Source organism: Culex quinquefasciatus, chromosome 3 (assembly GCF_015732765.1).
Source record: "Culex quinquefasciatus strain JHB chromosome 3, VPISU_Cqui_1.0_pri_paternal, whole genome shotgun sequence".
In the NCBI taxonomy this organism is placed as follows: domain Eukaryota; kingdom Metazoa; phylum Arthropoda; class Insecta; order Diptera; family Culicidae; genus Culex; species Culex quinquefasciatus.
In genome coordinates this window covers 100,320,768-100,339,474 of record NC_051863.1, presented here as the reverse complement: position 1 = coordinate 100,339,474, position 18,707 = coordinate 100,320,768, and the positions used below count along the sequence as shown (strand labels likewise).

General features: G+C 42.0%; 1 protein-coding gene and 1 pseudogene across 1 annotated transcript; one reads left to right on the top strand and one right to left on the bottom strand.

Moving 5' to 3' along the window:
- Window positions 1-5,849: 5,849 nt before the first annotated feature.
- LOC6046644 lies at window positions 5,850-6,587 on the bottom strand (annotated as a pseudogene).
- A 1,280-nt stretch (window positions 6,588-7,867) lies between these two features.
- Window positions 7,868-15,343, top strand: LOC119770766 (nuclear pore complex protein Nup93-1-like). Its single transcript, XM_038266243.1, has 2 exons — window positions 7,868-8,442; window positions 14,757-15,343. Exon 2 carries the CDS (start codon window positions 14,933-14,935, stop codon window positions 15,260-15,262), a length of 330 nt encoding a protein of 109 aa, XP_038122171.1. The 5' UTR covers window positions 7,868-8,442; window positions 14,757-14,932; the 3' UTR covers window positions 15,263-15,343.
- The last annotated feature ends 3,364 nt before the right edge of the window (window positions 15,344-18,707 follow it).

Genomic DNA, 18,707 nt, shown 5'->3' with positions numbered 1-18,707 from the left:
AGGTTTTGTTTAAGTAAGCAATTTTCTCGCAGTAAATACGGCATCAACGATGCCACAACGATGCTCGGGCTGCGCGAGGAGGACAAAACGATCCCGCTGAAGAACCTCACCATCGAGACGGCCATCTGCTGGCAGGCGCTGCTCGAGTTCCTCCAGCACACTGAGTCGGACGAGCTGGACGCGTACATGGTGGATCTGACGGCGTTATTTGCAACTACATCAAGACGTGAGTTTTTCAGGGAATCTATCTAAACTGTTACAATAACGTTGCTCTGTTGCAGCTTTGCGGACACGCCGACGCTGTGCAACTACATCCGGCCGCTGGAGTACGATCCGTCGATGACGACGGACAAGCTGCAGAAGATGTACTTCCAGTCGATGATGCAGATGCTGCTGGAAATTGTGGCGTCGTACGATCTGGGTGACGAGGTCGGTCGTGAGAACTTGAAGAAAGTGCTGGCGGAAAAGTTGGCTTGCGGCGATCTTGGCGAGAGCAACGTGAAGACGATTATGGCCATCTTTGAGCGGTTGGTGGATGACGTTGAGGAGCGGTTTCGATTCTGTGTGGATTTGATCAACGCAATTTTGGGACCCTCGCGGGCGAACGTTTCCAACACGTCGCGACCGTTGGTGGATGAGTACTTGGAAAAGAACACGGACAAGAGTCTGCAGATGAAGATTTCCGTAGTAACAGTTCAATAGGGCGAATCTGCGTTTGTAAACAAGCAGTCTATCCCTCTCTTACCTTACGCGAACTGTCACTTGAGCAAAAGGGATAGACTGCTTGTTTACAAACGCAGATTCGCCCTATTGAAGCCGGCGAGATTAATTCGCAGGATCCGGCGGTAAGTGTTTCAGCTGTTTCGCCTTGGACTCGCGGTGTTTGAATTACAGCGGTGTTTTCGCAAGTGATTGTATCACTATGGCAGCGCTAGGTCCCGACTGTAGTCCCGATTCGCCCCAGATGACGGAATGTTCCGAATGTGATGAGCGGAAGTTAGTAAATTCGTTTGAACCGCTCTCTGCCATCGAAAACGATCCTTCTTCGAGCTGCCGATTGCAGTGTCAGATCGGTTAGATTGACCAGCGGAATTACGGTTCCGTTCTCTAGCATCAACGTAATCGGTGATGTGGAGGTGTAGTGTGATATTTTATACAAATAGGGCGTTTACCCCGACGAAATTGAGTTCCGTTATTCTTGGTTTCGCATAATTTACGCCAACCATCAAAGGAAGCGCAATCTTCACTAACGTGAACACTTTTGAATGCAGATTGCAGAACATCATGTCTTAAATTATCGTTTTTTAATTTCAATTCTTTAAGCAATATTTGCATTTTAAATCAATTTACAATTGGTAATTAACAACATTTAAAATTCAACGCAAAATTAAATTTAACTTGCGCGCTCTCTTTCTCTTTTCTCGCTACGCTCCGTTACCTGCTCTCGCGCATTCAAGCGCAGGCAAAAACAGTCTGAAGTGAAACGTTTATGCGGCTGGTTGTTGTTTACGATTTGTGCGCAGGTATAATTTTCAAACAAATCATTTGATTTACCAGATACTTTGTTTGTATTTTGCTTGTTGATCATTTCAGCGCCGTGGACAACTTGATAAAAACGGAACAGCTGGTGCTGGAGAATTCGATCGGTAATCAAAAGAGATTTTTCAGGCAGCCGGCCGACAATATTGTTCCGCCGAGGATGCGACCAAGCGAACAAACGATTGGCGTCAATCATTCTGAATCATCAGATAAGTACATATGATATTTTTTTTTTTTTTTTTTTATTTGAATATTATATTCAACTTGATACTTTGTGATTTTTTTCTTCTTATTTTTTCAGGTTTGGACGATTTTGGCAGTATGATCAACTAAACAGAATCAACATTCAACTAGAATTTAAGCCGCTAAAGTTCAAAGATTATTGTTGTGAACCATCCGTCAAAAAGTGAACAATTCTGTAAAAAATAGGTAGGTAAATTATTTTAGAAAACTTTTTCAAAACTATTTCTCAAAAGTAGTAAATTTGTATGATAAACATTAATTTACCATATGAAAACTATTTCTGAAATAGTGAAACTGAAAAAAATGTAGGATAAACCTTAAATAACCATATGAAAACTATTTCCAAAATAGTAGCGCTAGGTAAAAATAGCAAGAAAAACCCTAAAAAACCATTTACAAACCCTTTCTAAAATAGTAGACGCAAGGTTAAAATTTGTAAGCAAAACCTTAAAATACTTTTTAAAAACCATTTCTCAAACAGTAAAAACCGAGAGAAAAACCCGCATAAACGAGAACCTTAAAAAAACTTTGTGTTAAATGGTTTTCTCACCATTTCAGAGATCGTAACCACTATTTGAAAAATGGTAGGAAAACCTTAAAAATACCATATCGGAAATGGTACCCTACCATTTTTCATAAAGTTCGACCATCTGAATTGAGGGTGGTTAGCAACGGTAACCTTAAAAATTCCCGAACAACGTTTCGTCAAATTACCATTTGTGTAATGGTAAAAATAAAGTTAATTTTCGCGTAAAAGCGACCTTTTTCCGTCGGTTTTTACTGTTTCAGAAATGGTTTTTAAATGGTATTTTAAGGTTTTTCTTAAAAATTTTAACCTTGGGTCTACTATTTAAGAAAGGGTTTGTAAATGTTTTTTTAGGGTTTTTCTTGCTATTTTTACCTAGCGCTACTATTTTGGAAATAGTTTTCATAAGGTTGTTTAAGGTTTATCCTACATTTTTTCCCAGTTTCACTATTTGAGAAATAGTTTTCAAATGGTAAATTAAAGTTTATCATGCAAATTTACTACTTTTTGAGAAATAGTTTTGAAATGGTTTTTAAAAGTTTTTCTTAGATTTTTACCTACCTATTTTTTACAGAATTGTTCACTTTTTGACGGATGGTTCACAACAATAATATTTGAACTTAAGCGGCGATGTCGATTCTGATTAGTTGATCATACTGCCAAAATCGTCCAAACCTGAAAAAGTAAGAAGAAAAAATCACAAAGTATCAAGTTGAATATAAAATTCAAATATAATTTGTACTTATCTGATTATTCAGATTGATTGATGCCAATCGTTTGTTCGCTTGGTCGCATCCTCGGCGGAACAATATTGTCGGCCGGCTGCCGGCAAAATCTCTTTGATCACCGATCGAGTTCTCCAGCACCAGCTGTTCCGTTTTTATCAAGTTCTCTCCACGGCGCTGAAATGATCAACAAGAAAATATAAACAAAGTATTTGGTAAATCAAATGATTTGTTTGAAAATTATACCTGCGCACAAAACGTAGACAACAACCAGCCGCACAAACATTTCACATCAGACTGTTTTTGCTGCGCAGTGCGCAGTGCGCTTGCCTGCGAAAGAGCAGGTAACGGAGCGTAGCGAAGAGAAAAGAGAGAGCCCGCAAGGCAAATTTAATTTTGCGTTGAATCCAAAATGTTGTTAACTACTAAATTGATTTAGAAGTACAAATATTGCCTAAAGAATTGAAATTAATAAACAATAATTTAAGACATGAGATTCTGCAATCTGCATTCAAAGGAAGGCGAGCCCTTGCGTTTGTGAAAATTGCGCTCCTTTGATGGTTGGCGTAAATTATGCGAAACCAAGAATAACGGAGGTTCTGAAACTCAATTTCGTAGGGGTAAACACCATATTTGTATAAAATATCACACTACACCTCCACATCATCGATTCCATTGATGCTAGAGAACCGAACCGTAATTCCGCTGGTCAATCTAACCGATCTGACACTGCAATCAGCAGCTCGAAGCCTTTGCGAAGATCGTCTTTCGATGGCAGAGAGCGGTCCAAACGAATTTACTAACTTCCGCTCATCACACTCGGAAAATTCCGTCATCTGGGGCGAATCGGGACTACAGTCTGAATAGGGACAGCAGTGTTTAAAGCATTTGATGGGTTTAAACTTGGAAATGAATGTACACATTTTGCTGGTCTGAATCTGTTCCAACCTAAACCAACCAGGAAAATAAAAATATTGTGCTACTACATGGTTAAAACTGCTGTTCCAATTCGCCTCAGTTGACGGTTCGTAGCTGGGTAAGCTGAGAGTCGAAATTCCGACCAATCAGTCTAAAAACACTGTTTTGTTCAAGCCATTATGTTTAGGAAATCATTAAACATTGTGGAGTAATCTGTCGTTGAACATTGAAAAATTTCCAACGCTCACGCCATTTTGGTTCGGCCCCAATGTCTCCAAAGTTTCCTGAGGATCCGCCATCCTCATTTCGTGCAAGCTCCACGGCAGCATAAAAGCCCAGCGCTGCCATAGTGATACAATCACTTGCGAAAACACCGCTGTAATTCAAACACCGCGAGTCCACGGCGAAACAGCTGAAGCACTTACTGCCGGATCCTGCGACTTCTTACGGCTTCTTTTCATCCACCTCGTTCGCTTCACTACGGCGACAGGAAGTCCTACTGGAACATTCAAATCGTCATCATCCTTACTTTTTTAGTCTTCCTTTTAGATGATCTCGTACAGATCGAGGCAGAAAAAGTCCTCATGTCGGTGATCTGCAGCAGAACACGACGCGAAACATCCAGATTGAACATCAGTCCACCTTGGGACTCGTCAACGGCGCTCCCCCTGTCAGATTTCCAGCTTGTTCTGCTGAATGAGCTTCGGCGCGGACGGATCAAAGTTCTTCCGCCCCATCTCGATAATCTTCAACACCTTCATAATCCGCTGGAAGACAATGTTGTAGATGTGTTCAGACTTCTGCTAGTTCCATTTGTACATGAACCGGATAGTGACCGTGTGTACGTCATTGGCGCGGTCAACTCGTCCGACGCTCGCTGCGCACCGCCTTAATCCTTCTTGTTGACCTTGTCCATCTCCTGCTCCTTCAAGTCCATTATGTTCAACCGAAGCGAGGAAATCTTCATCTGCAGACTCTTGTCCGGGTTCTTTCCAAGTACTCATCCACTAACGATCGCGACGTGTTGGAAACGTCCGCCCGCGAGGGTTCCAAAATTCCGTTGATCAAATCCACACAGAATCGGAACCGCTCCTCGACGTCACCCACCAACCGCTCAAAGATGACCATAATCGTCTTCACGTTGCCCTCGCCAAGATCGCCGCAAGCCAACATTTCCGCCAGCACCTTCTTCAAGTTCTCCCGGCTGACCTCGTCACCCAGATCGTACGACGCAGCAATCTCCAGCAGCTTCTGCATCATCGACTGGAAGTACATCTTCTGCAGCTTGTCCGTCGTCTTCGACGGATCGTACACCAGCTGCCGGATGTAGTTGCACAGCGTCGGCGTGTCCGCAAAGCTGCAACAGAGCAACGTTATTGTAACAGTTTAGATAGATTCCTGAAAAACTCACGTCTGTACGCGTCCAGCTCGTCCGACTCGGTGTGCTGGATGAACTCGAGCAGCGCCTTCCAGCAGATGGCCGTCTCGATGGTGAGGTTCTTCAGCGGGATCGTTTTATCCTCCTCGCGCAGCCCGAGCATCGTGGCGTCGTTGATGCCGTATTTACTGCGAGAAAATTGCTTACTTAAACAAAACCTACATTTTACAAATGTTTTGAGAAACTCACGTCCCATTTCATTCTCGTCCGCGTCGATTTTGAGCGTCTTCACGAACGCCACATAATTCTTCTGGTACGACTCGAACCCCTGCGGAATGAGCACGTTCTTGAGGACCCGCTGCAACTTATCCGAGTGGTCGTTCAGACCCTGCTCATGGAAGGTCAACCGCTTGGTCACTTTGTACTGCTCGACTGGGTTTCCCATTCTTGTCCCAGTTGGTTTTCATCTTCTGGAAGGCGAAGAACATGTACAGAGCTGAAACGAGATATCAACCATAAGTCAACGTAAATTAATGCAAAGTTGGGCGCAAAACTCACTGCTAGCCTCCCACTCAGACTTGGACAGCGTGCCAACTTTTGGAACCGACTGCCACTCGCTCTTTTCTGATCCAGATGGCCCTGGGCGTGGCTGTACTCGCCCACATTCTGTTGCTGCTCGCGCTTATCCCGCGACTGACCGGGGAACGTTTCGAGTGCTTGAATCTTTTCGATGAGGCTGCGGCCCGATTCCGAGTAGAACTCGTCGAATCGCTGTTTCTCCACCAGACGCAGACCGTGTTCGAGTGCCAGTTTGATAAGGGTTGGGAATTGAACGAAAAACTTCTTACAGTCGACGACGCCGTCCAGCTGGAAGTTGTACTTGGCACCGAAGAGGGGCGGTTCCTCGGTGTCGCAGAGAAACGTGATCTTATACACGTCGTGGCCGAAGGTGTCGCTTCCGGCGGCCCGTTGCCGCTTCATGATCTCGTTCGCGTCTGGAATGGTTCCGATGAAGTAGCCGCCCTCGCGCAGACATTCGGCTGCGTTCTTGAGCATAAACTCGGCCTGCCGAAACTGTTTTCCTCTCAAAAACGATGAAAATCCTGTGACGATGACGGTCCAAAAGCAACTGCCTGCGACCTGCGAACTGCGATTGATGTTTTGATGCTTTGACGTTTCATGTCCGAACCGCGGTTCGTACCGCAAAAACTACCCAGCGAGTTTGAAAATTTACCTCAAATCGAGCCAAACATTTCATTAGGGCACAAGACCAAAACGTAAACATTTGGGATTATTCCACTATTCCATTCATTAGTACACTCCCTACATGCCCTCCAAGTATCAGATGAAGAGTATCAAACAATTTCCTAATGGAAAAATCAAAAACAGAAAAGGGCACATAACAATTTTCACTCCAAACCAGAAAAAAAGTTCAATTCTCGAGTTTTTGAAAGGGCTTTTGTGTTTTGAATACCCCTGACTCAAGGCGGTTTCAAAAACACCCAAAAAGCAAAAATTGGAAATTTTGTTTATAGGACCTTTTCAAAAAAAACTCGAGAATTGTGCTTTTTTCTTTTTCGTTAGTTTTTCGTGGTTAAGGAACTTTCTATGCTATAAAGTGAACTTTTCATACATTCTTAACACTAATTCACTTCAAAACGAAGTTTGGTTTACGTTTCACCAAGGATTTTAGCAGAAAAAACTTCGTCGAAATACAATATTTAATACGGCCTGTGGCTGCTGTTCAGCACACTTTTGAAGTATTTATATGTTTCACATGCCTTATCTACACCATTCGATCACAAAATTTCACCAATTATCAAAATTTCCGTTGAATTCCTGAATATTCATAACTAAACAAAAAGGCCCATGAACATCAATAAAAACAACAATCAGGTGACAGCACTTTAGTGCCCTTTCAGTTCTCTTCGAAATTGCATTTCGAAAGGGCCCATTATGAACAACAGTTGGAGAGTTAAAAGGGCCCAATAACGAGATTTTTTTAAAATTATGAGTTTTATTGCGAAAATCAACATAAATTAAGAAGCATTAAAGCAGAGTTGAGGATAATGATTTGTTTTATCGTATCATCAGTAAAACTACCACCAGTTAAGCTTTCTTTTTAAATAGGAATAATTGAAACAAGTTGTCCACTTTTTGCCAGCGATTTTCTCGAATCGCGGTTTTTGGTTTTGTGTCCTAATGAAATGTTTGGCTCGAAATGTGCTCATATCAGATTTGAAGTCTTGAGTTTTTTTTGATAAGGTCCTATAAACAAATGTAAACATTGAGTGTATCCCGCTTACTCCGATGGACTTTGACATAAGGTGTGAAAGGGATACGCTCAATGTTTACATTTGTTTATAGGACCTTATCAAAAAAAACTCAAGAAGTGTATGTCAAACTCCCAACACAAGCAGCAGAATCCAGCTCCAAACAGTAAACATTACCAACTGCCGCCAAGAACTCGCAGGATTTCGTTCGATTTGCTTCGTTTTGTAAAAATAGTGTTGCAAAATCGTTTAAAACGTTCAAAATTGTTCAATAGTTGGCAAACGACTAGGGGCAGTTGAAATATCTACTTATTTTCATAGTTTTCAATTGCATTTCACCGTACAGCCCATCCGTCGGATTTTGAGGTTAGAAACACAAAGACGTCGAAATGGATTTCAGCGCTCTTCTCCAGCAAGCGCAAAAGCTATCCCACGATACTCAGGTCTCCGATGACTTGCCGCGGGTCGAGCACACGCTGACGCAGGTGCTTCAAGCGACCCAGGAGCTGCACTCGCGCGTCTCCCAGACCGGCGCATAGGACATGCCGGCGTAAGTTTCGGTCTCAATTTGAGGTGTTTGAGATTTAAAGAGTATTTTTCTTCCAGGCACATTCTGCTCGGCCACAAGGGCCGATGATCTCGCAGAAGCTGGAGACGCTGAGCTCGCGCTAGACGTTCGAACCGTTGGATCCGATTTCGACGACGGACATTCAGAGCTTCCTGCGCAACGAGAAGGAGAATGCGATTCTGTCCGTTATCGAGGAGGTGCACAAGAACTCGTTGCAGGCGGCGCAGAACGCCAAGTGGGAGCACACGATGAACGACTGGAAGCTGGAAAAGGTCATTGCTCCGGCAGAAGTCTCAGCGCGTAGTCGTGTTTTTTTCGCGGTGTGTTTGGCGCGTTTTTCACGGCGATTCCGAGGCGTGTGCGAGCGGACAAGCCCGTTCCGGTGGTCAGAGAGGCCACAATCTGGTCGTCGTGGACACGGCGGTGGTGCAGCGGCGGAGAAGGAACGAGTTCCCGTATCCGAGCAGCAGCAGCAGGAGGAGTCAGCAGCAGCGGCTGCGGAGGCAGCTGAGGCGAGAGACGGGCGTTGGCCGGTGGAATCGGCCCCGGAGAGTCGACTGCGGTCGGCGGACCAGTTTTCGGCCAGGCCAGGTCGGAGACAACCCCCGTTGTTTACGTGGCTGGCAGCAGCAGCACAACAACAACAACAACAAGCGCGCGCAAACGAGCTTCCCGCGCATCCCGCTGCGGGCGGCAGCCAGTGCGGCCAGTTCGGCGGTGAGTGCGAAAGGCGAGTTTTTTGTTAGCGTTTAGTTTTTTTTTCTCATAGTTTTTTTTTCGTTTAGTTTTTTTTTTCTCCTTTTTTACTTTTGCGATTAGTTTCATCACTTTCATTTTCGTTTAGTTTATCGCGTTTCTCCGCAAACATGGATCCGACCGAGTCGGACCATGAGGAATTCGACTTCGATTCAACCCTTGAGGGTGACGAGGACGTGGAAATGGAGGACTCTGTTCCGGGAGTTCCTTCAAACACCACCAACCGGGACCACTTCCTGAAGGATGAGGATGCTGGCGGTAAAGGGGATCCTCGGTCGGGTCTAAGAGGACGAAGCGGAAGCGTCCTAAATCAGATCCGAATCCGGTTCCCCTCAACCACCGATTCCTCCCTTGACTCCAGACCCGATTCCTCCCTTGACTCCAGACCCGATTCCTCCCAATCCAGATCCAATTCCTCCTAAAACACCGGTGCCGAATCCGGATCCAAATCCTCCGCCCCTGAATCCTCATTCTCAAAAACCGATTCCTCGTCCTCGTCAGTATCAAGAGGGATCGCAAACGGAATGGGTGGTCTTCTTCCGGCCCAAACAGAAGCCGTTAAACTTTGTACAGATCACCAAGGATTTGCAGAAGCACTATCCTGGGGTGGTCGAATGTACCAAGCTGAACAAGAGCAAGCTCCGCGTGATCGTGAACTCCGCGGTGCAAGCGAATCAGATCGTAACTGATCTGCGGTTCAGCATTGAGTACCGTGTTTGGATTCCGGCCCACAAAGTCGAAATCGATGGTGTGGTGACCGATGACAGTCTGTCGCTTGTCGACCTCTCAAGGGCGGTGGGACGCTTCAAGAACCCTAAACTTCCAGCTGTGGAGGTACTCGAGTGCCGGCAACTGGGCAACGTCACCACCGAGGGTGGCCAGAAGAAGTTCATTCCTTCTGCCTCGTTCCGGGTGACTTTTGCAGGGTCAGCTCTGCCGGACTACATTGAGCTGTACAAGCTTCGGCTTCCAGTTCGATTGTACGTTCCGCGAGTGATGAGCTGCGAAAACTGCCAGCAGTTGGGACACACCAAGACCTACTGCAGCAACAAGAGCAAGTGCTCAAAGTGCACCGGCCCCCACAAGGACGTGGATTGCCAAAAGCAGGCTGAAAATGCCTGCTTTGTGGCGGGGAACCGCACAAAACTCGGCAGTGCCCAAAGTACAAGGAGCGCGAGGACAAGATGAAGCGATCCTTGAGGGAACGCTCCAAGAAGTCCTTTGCGGAAATCCTTAGTAAGGTGACCCACTCCAATCGCTTCGCTCCTTTGGCGGATGAAGATTCGGAGGACGTGGAATCCGATGTGGAGGTTCTCTTCCAGAGAGACGAGGAAAGTGACTCTTCCGGCCAAACCCGAAGCGCAACAAGGCTTCCAAGTCCAAAAAGCCGCTGGCGGCAAGGGTAAGGAAAGTGACTCGTTGAACTTTGAGGAGGATTTTCCTTTGGTCCGTCGGGTAAGCCCGCTCCGAAGCCGGCACCGAAGCCCGTTCCCTGCCGCTGAAGCCCGTTCCCAAGCTGCCAAAGATCCCCCAAAACGGTTCCTCAACCGAATCCGATCACCGATGCCTTCAAGGAGTCCTTACTTTTCCACAATCGTGGAATGGCTGTGTTCTTTTGTGAGTGAACCGACGCGTTTAATCATAAAGCGGTTTGAGCCTCTCGCTAGACACATCGGGAAACAGCTTGCTAGCACGATGCCCCTCTTGTCGTTCATTTCCTTTGATGGGTAATACACCAAAAACGAAAACGGCATCTCCTTTCTACAATGGAATTGTAGAAGTTTAACCCCAAGTTAAACGATTTTCAACAATTCGCATTCGAACGGGACTGTGATGTGTTTGCGCTGAGCGAAACGTTTCTTATCGGAGATGAGACGCCAGCTTTCCGGGGGTACAACATCATCACAGAGAGCAGGGCAGGACCAAATAGAGGTGGAGGCGTACTGATTGGGGTCAGGAAATGCCACACTTTTAGAAAGGTCACGCTCCCGAAGCTAGGAGGAATCGAAGCAGTCGCAGTACAGGCCAGGATCAGAGGACTGGACATTTGCATTGTGTCCGTCTACGTTCCCCACAGGTGTCGTTAACTCGACAAAGTTGTGGGGTATGCTTGAGCTGTTGCAGGCACCGCGACTGGTTCTGGGTGACTTTAATCTTCACAGCACCGAGTGGGGAAGTCACAAAACAGACCCTCAAGCATATCTGATTCATGAACTGTGCGACGACTTCCAGATGACCCTCCTAAACAGGGACAAGCAAGTTACGCGCATTGCAACACCACCAACGCCTACCACGTCCGGTACGAAGGCGAGTGCCATCGACTTGTCGCTCTGTTCCAACAGTCTGGCAGTTCTTTGTGACTGGAACGTGCTTCAAGATCCTCGTGGCAGTGATCATTTGCCGATCGCTATTCTGGTTAGCCATGGCCCACAGCAATCGACAACGGTGGAGATGCCTTACGATCTGACGCGAAATATCGACTGGAAACAGTACGCGGAGGCAGTCTCCATTGGAGTTGAGTTGCGAGCAGGGTTGGCACCGCTTGAAGAATATGCGTTTTTGGCTAACTTGATCTATGAAAGTGCTATACAAGCTCAGACGAAACGCGTCCCGGGACCATACATCCGAACGCGCCCTCCACTTCCCTGGTGGGACAAGGAGTGTACGGATCTCTCGGCGGCCAGGTCAGAAGCTTATGTGGACTTCTGCAAGTGTGGAATCCGAGCGAACTTCCAAAAGTACAGAGCTCTTGATCGCAGGTACAGTAATACTCTGAAGCGGAAGAAGCGAATGTACTGGCGGGAGTTCGTTGAAGGACTACCAGCAGATACGTCCATGAGCACTCTGTGGCGCGTTGCGAGGGCCATGCGTAGAGGTTCCGTTCCGAACGAGAGTGTGGAAAAATCGGACAAGTGGATATTGGATTTCGCCAAGAAGGTGTGCCCGGACTCGGTGCCGACACAACCATCATTCGACGTTGTTGATGGGAGCGATTCTAATCCTCCCTTCTCGATGGCAGAGCTCTACATAGCTCTTTTGACGGGCAACAACACTGCTCCTGGTCCGGACAAGATCAAGTTCAGCTTGCTGAAGAATCTTCCGGACGTCGCCAAGCAGCGTCTGTTGAAACTGTTCAACACGTTGGTGGAGCAGAACGTAATTCCACACGAATGGCGACAGGTCCGGGTGGTTGCCATTCAAAAGCCCGGTAAGCCGGCGTCCGACCACAACTCGTATCGTCCAATCAGCTTGCTGTCGTGTCTACGCAAGTTGCTGGAGAAGATGATCCTCGACCGCCTCGAACCATGGATGGAACGAGAGCACTTGCTGTCTGACACGCAGTATGGGTTCCGGAGAGGCAAGGGAACAAGCGACTGTCTAGCCTTGCTGGCCACAGGGATCGACATAGCCCGTGGTAAGAAACAGCAAATGGCTTCTGTCTTTCTAGACATCAAGGGTGCATTCGATTCAGTCTCCATCGATGTGTTGGGAGTAAAGCTGCGGCGGAGCGGTCTCAATCCGACGATGTGCAACTTCCTCATCAACCTGTTGTCAGAAAAACACATGCACTTTGTGCAAGGTGATCTGGCAATCACCCGGATAAGTTACATGGGTTTGGCACAAGGCTCACGCCTTAGCCCATCCATGTATAACTTCTACGTCAGCGATATCGATGATTGCTTGACCGGAGACTGCACCCTTATACAGTACGCAGATGACGCAGTGGTTTCAATCGCTGCCAAGAAGGAAGTCGATCTGCTAGAACCCTTGCAAGATACCCTGAACAACTTGGCCCATTGGGCAGTTGAAAAGGGTATTGAATTCTCTCCGGAGAAGACGGAACTGGTCGTTTTTACGGGGAAGCATGAACCGCCGCAGCTCAATCTTTCTCTCGGGAAAGACTATCGAGCAGTCGGACCACTTCATGTACATGGGTACCATCTTTGATCAGAAGGGAACATGGGGAAGCACATTAACTACCTGAAGCAAAAGTGCCTGCAAAGAACTAATTTTCTGCGTAGCGTCTCTGGCAACCGGTGGGGTGCTCATCCTTCTGACTTGCTTCGACTGTACAAGACAACGATACTCTCGGTGCTGGAATATGGCAGTCTCTGCTTCCAAACAGCTGCGAAATCACGCTTGATGGTTCTCCAGCGGATACAGTACCGAAGCCTTCGCATTGTCTTGGGTTGCATGCACTCAACTCACAACATGACCCTCGAGGTCTTGGCGGGAGTATTGCCTCTGCGAACTCGTTACTACGAACTGTCTTACCGGTTCCTGATCCGGTGTGATTACAGGAATAAACTGGTAATTGACAACTTTGAAACGTTGCTGAACCTTCACGTTGAGTCTCGGCGCATGCTTCTATATTATGACTTTATGTCATCGTGGGAGTGGAGCCCGAGCACAACGGTACAGCGCACGCCTCCGTTAACCAACAGCACCCTGATTGGCTTCGACACGTCCATGAAAGCCGATACTCGCGGTATCCCAAACCATCTTTGCGGGGAGTTGTACCGTCGATCTTCGCATCAAAGTACAACCATGTTCCTCCAAACAACAGATTCTTCACCGATGGCTCCAAGCTCGACGGCTGTACGGGCTTCGGTGTTTATCATGAATCTTATCAGCTGTTCTTTAAGCTGAAGGACCTGAGTTCGGTTTATGTCGCAGAGTTAGCCGCGGTTTACTGCGCACTGCAAATCATCGAGACCATGCCACCTGACCACTACTTCATCTTCACCGATAGCTTTAGCTCTGTTGAGGCTATCCGGTCTCTGAAGCCGACCAGGGAGTCTGCGTTTTTCCTCACGGAAATACGCAAGACTTTAAACAACCTGGCGGCTCAGTCCTTCAGCATCACGGTGGTGTGGGTCCGCGCTCATTGCTCGATTCCGGGTAATGAGAAAGCGGACTTGCTCGCCAAGAAGGGTGCTGAGAGTGGAGACATTTTGAAAGGCCAATTAGCCTACAAGAATGCTACGGTTTTCCGAGGCAGCGTGCGCTTCTGGATTGGCAAAATCAATGGGACGACGACACCAAAGGACGTTGGATGTATTCCATACGACCTAAGGTGCAAAGAAAAGCCTGGTTCAAGGGAATGGACTTGACGCGTGGATTCATCAGAACGATGTCCCGCCTTATGTCGAACCATTACTCGTCCAAGGCTCATCTGTACCGTATCAACATGAGTGATACGAACTTTGCGACTGTGGGCAGGGTTATCAGGACATCGACCATCTCGTATGGGCGTGTCCAGATCACCAGGCTCACAGATTTAATTTGAAAGATACCCTCAGGGCCCGAGGAAGATCACCAGAAATCCCGATGCGAGACGCGTTATCTCAACTTGACCTTGATGTTCTCTATCCGATCTATCAGTTCCTCTCAGATTCCAAAATATCTATTTAGTTTTCTTCCAGTTAGTTTCCCTTCAGTTAGTTTTCCTCTAGTTAGTATAACTCGCCTTCGCACAAAGCCGTCGTTTCTGGTTGCACCGGAAGCAAAGCAAGATCGCCCCAGCAGCTGGACACCGAGTTGCGGCTGAGGACAAAACGCAAAGGCCAGCAGAGCCAACCAAGTCCCCTACACAATCCCCTTCCCTTCCCACGCCTTGTCCTTAACATCAATCCCTTCCCTACTAACCCCGAGTAGGCCGCGGGTAATCGGCTCCCCTCCCACTAACATTTACACACAAGATCCTCTGTAATTATTAAGCCAAATGTAATTACAAAAGCCGACTCGGTCCTAACCAGGTCCCAGTACCGAAAAGGACCTAATAAAAATAATTTTATGAAAAAAAAAAAAAAAAAAAAAGCTGGAAAAGGTGAAGCTGATGAACGCGTTGGTTGGTTCGTCGCAGAACTGGATGGACATCCGGAAGGGGCCGGAGCAGACAATCTTGAACGAGAGCACGTTTGGCGGAAGGTCGTCGTTGAACAACCAGGAAATGGCGTACGCTCGGGAGGTATACGAATACAACAATTGATCAACGAGGGTGCGATGCGACCGTCGCTGGTTCAGCGGTTCGCCCAGGTTACGGATGGGTTCAACGACTCGAAAGTTAGTGACATCTGGGAGATTATGAAGTACATGCCGAGCGTGAAACCCAGTCCGCGTACTCAGGATCCTCTGCGAGCCCGTTGCACCCAGACGCAGTTTATCGAGCAGGCCAAGCGATATCTGGAGAATCGTTACAATCTGTTCATGCAAACGGTCATTGCGGAACATCTGCGGGACGCGCAACGCGGTGGAATCCCCAGTATTCTGAACCTGGTTGGATCGTTCGTCGGATTAAAGTTCGCCAACCAGAACCAAAACTTATGCTTATGATGAATAATTGCGTATCAATTAAAGTGATAATAAGCTTAATAAAATTTTCTTAAAAGTAAATTAAAAACAAACATGATATAGATAAAAATTACTTCTTGATAAAAAAAATGTCGGAAAATTGATATTTTACCAGGGCAAGGAAATTTGCTCCAACTAAACAAAATATCATCTCATGATGCAGGGTTTTCGAAAATGCAATTTTACAAATTAAAGTTGAATGAATACATTAATAAGGGTTTTGTCCATCCGCTCGGATGCTTGTTTAAAAATATTTTAAATCTAAAAGAAATTTAAAGAATTCGTTGAAAACAATCATTATAAAAAAGTATAATATTCATAGTTACTTTTTGTTTTGTGGAAAAAAAAATAACAAATCGTAATTTTTTTTCAAATAATTTTTTTATGTTTCTATATGGTACTTGCGTATCGAAATGAACCATTTGAACTTTAAAATAATCTTATGATATACGATAACCATTTCAGAAAACATATTTAAATAGTTTGACAAAGTCGTCAAGAAAAAAAATCACCATTTCAAACTTTAAGATAACTCTATAACTTATGGTAACTGTTTGACAAATAGTCATGCATCAAGGTCCGCCATTGGAACCATTTGAACTTTAAAATTACCGTATGATTTAGGGTAACCATTTGAGAAAACATCTACAAATAGTTTTTTAAAGTTATCAAGAAAATTGTTTACCATTACAAACATTAAAATAACTCTATTACTTATGGTGACCATTTGACAAACAGTTATCAAGGTCCGCCAAATAACATTATTACAAATGGTGACCTTATCTCATAAGGTTTTTTTAAGTTCCTCACCAGAATCGATATAGTTTCCCGCATAAAATTATATGATGATTTGCACTGTTAAAACTAAGCAATTACAATACATATTATAATATTTATGGTAAGTTTATTGTTGACTTTTACAACTTCATTGGAATGACGATGAAGCTACTATAAAATTCATGGTTACAGCTAATTGGAAGGTTTTGTTATTGGAAGTCTCATAAAGTTATAACAAATAAGCTACCGTAAAATGTATGGATACATCAAATTGCATAGTTTTGACATTAGTAATATGATGATGTATTTTTAAATTTTTAGCAATAGTAAATTCCATTGTAATATCTTAGTTACGTAATGGAAAATTGTTATTCTTTGAAATATAAAATACGCCAGCTTCAAATGGATTCAATATTTGAATGAAACAAGTGTTTTAAAATGCATTTTACACCTGGTCAATTGTTTTGCAATCTTTAGTTTTCAAAATATCTAAGTTCAATACAATTTTTTGTTTTGCAAAAAAAAAATTGCGGTACTGCCTCAATTTCACAAACATTAAACATATTTTTAAACGCGCTCAAACATGCTAAATAAGTTTATCAACGCAGTAAATGCATTTAAGATTGTTTTCAGCTGATTAGACCTCCTGATTTTTCGAGCCGATTTTGAAGAAAGCGACATAAACTATGAAAAATATTTGCAAGGATAAAAATTAAATTAAATTGATTAAAGATTGTCCATTCCGTGTGGATCAATCGGACCGCGCACTGGACTCTCAATCCAGAGGTCGCCGGCAAGTCGCCGGTTCGATCCCGTAGCGGGCACCCTGAAATGCTAAGTGTCAGGATGGGTTTTCAGCGCCTTCGCTCCGTGACATGGTCTCGTAAAATTAGGAGCCCAGGGCGGCAAAGTCCTTGTAGATAAAAAGAAGACACTAGTGGTTGGTACTAGCAAACTATCCAGATTTTTAAGCGAATTAAGTGTGCCATGGCATGACAGCCATACTTTTTTTTCTAATGTTGGTGCTACTGCGCGATTTTGACATTTCGGGCGTTTATAATTCGAACGCCATCTTCGCTTATAAACCTGGATAGCAATGGTGGCCAACAGCTATAAAGTCAACTTCGTTTCCGTTTCGTTTTAAGGATTTAAAAAAAGTTAAACTTGGTAAGTATTGAGAATGAATTTTAATATACAAGAAATAAAATTTCAATGCTAAATTGAATTTTAAACAGTCATATGTGATATTTTGATAAAATGCACTATTTTAATGTTGAACACTTAACCACAGACAAGCTCTGTGTCTCAACCTTCAGTGTTTAGAGTTTATTTTGTGTTTGCTGCTTTTAGGTTTTCATAGATTAGGTGTCCACACACTTTTTTGTAAGGAGCGTGAACAATTGACAACACAATATATTAATTTTTAAATTCAAGAACATAAAATTTTTAAATTTTTAAATTTTTAAATTTTTAAATTTTTAAATTTTTAAATTTTTAAATTTTTAAATTTTTAATTTTTTATTTTTTTATTTTTTTAATTTTTTAAATTTTTAAATTTTTAAATTTTTAAATTTTTAAATTTTTAAATTTTTAAATTTTTAAATTTTTGAATTTTTAAATTTTTAAATTTTTAAATTTTTAAATTTTTAAATTTTTAAATTTTTAAATTTTTAAATTTTTAAATTTTTAAATTTTTAAATTTTTAAATTTTTAAATTTTTAAATTTTTAAATTTTTAAATTTTTAAATTTTAATTTTTTAATTTTTAAATTTTTAAATTTTTAAATTTTTAAATTTTTAAATTTTTAAATTTTAAATTTTTAAATTTTTAAATTTTTAAATTTTAAATTTTTAAATTTTTAAATTTTAAATTTTAAATTTTTAAATTTTTAAATTTTAAATTTTAAATTTTAAATTTTTAAATTTTAAATAAATTTTAAATTTTAAATTTTAAATTTTAAATTTTAAATTTTAAATTTTAAATTTTAAATTTTTAAATTTTAAATTTTTAAATTTTTAATTTTTAAATTTTAAATTTTTAAATTTTTAAATTTTAATTTTTAAATTTTAAATTTTTAAATTTTAAATTTTTAATTTTTAAATTTTTAAATTTTTAAATTTTAAATTTTTAATTTTTAAATTTTTAAATTTTTAAATTTTTAATTTTTAAATTTTAAATTTTAAATTTTTAAATTTTTAAATTTTTAAATTTTAATTTTTAAATTTTAAATTTTTAAATTTTTAAATTTTAAATTTTAAATTTTTAAATTTTTAAATTTTTAAATTTTAAATTTTTAAATTTTAAATTTTAAATTTTAAATTTTTAAATTTTAAATTTTAAATTTTAAATTTTTAAATTTTAAATTTTTAAATTTTTAAATTTTAAATTTTAAATTTTAAATTTTTAAATTTTTTTTTTAAATTTTAAATTTTAAATTTTTAAATTTTAAATTTTTAAATTTTAAATTTTAAATTTTTAAATTTTAAATTTTAAATTTTTAAATTTTTAAATTTTAATTTTTAAATTTTTAAATTTTTAAATTTTAAATTTTTAAATTTTTAAATTTTAAATTTTTAAATTTTTAATTTTTAAATTTTTAAATTTTTAATTTTTAAATTTTTAAATTTTAAATTTTAATTTTTAAATTTTA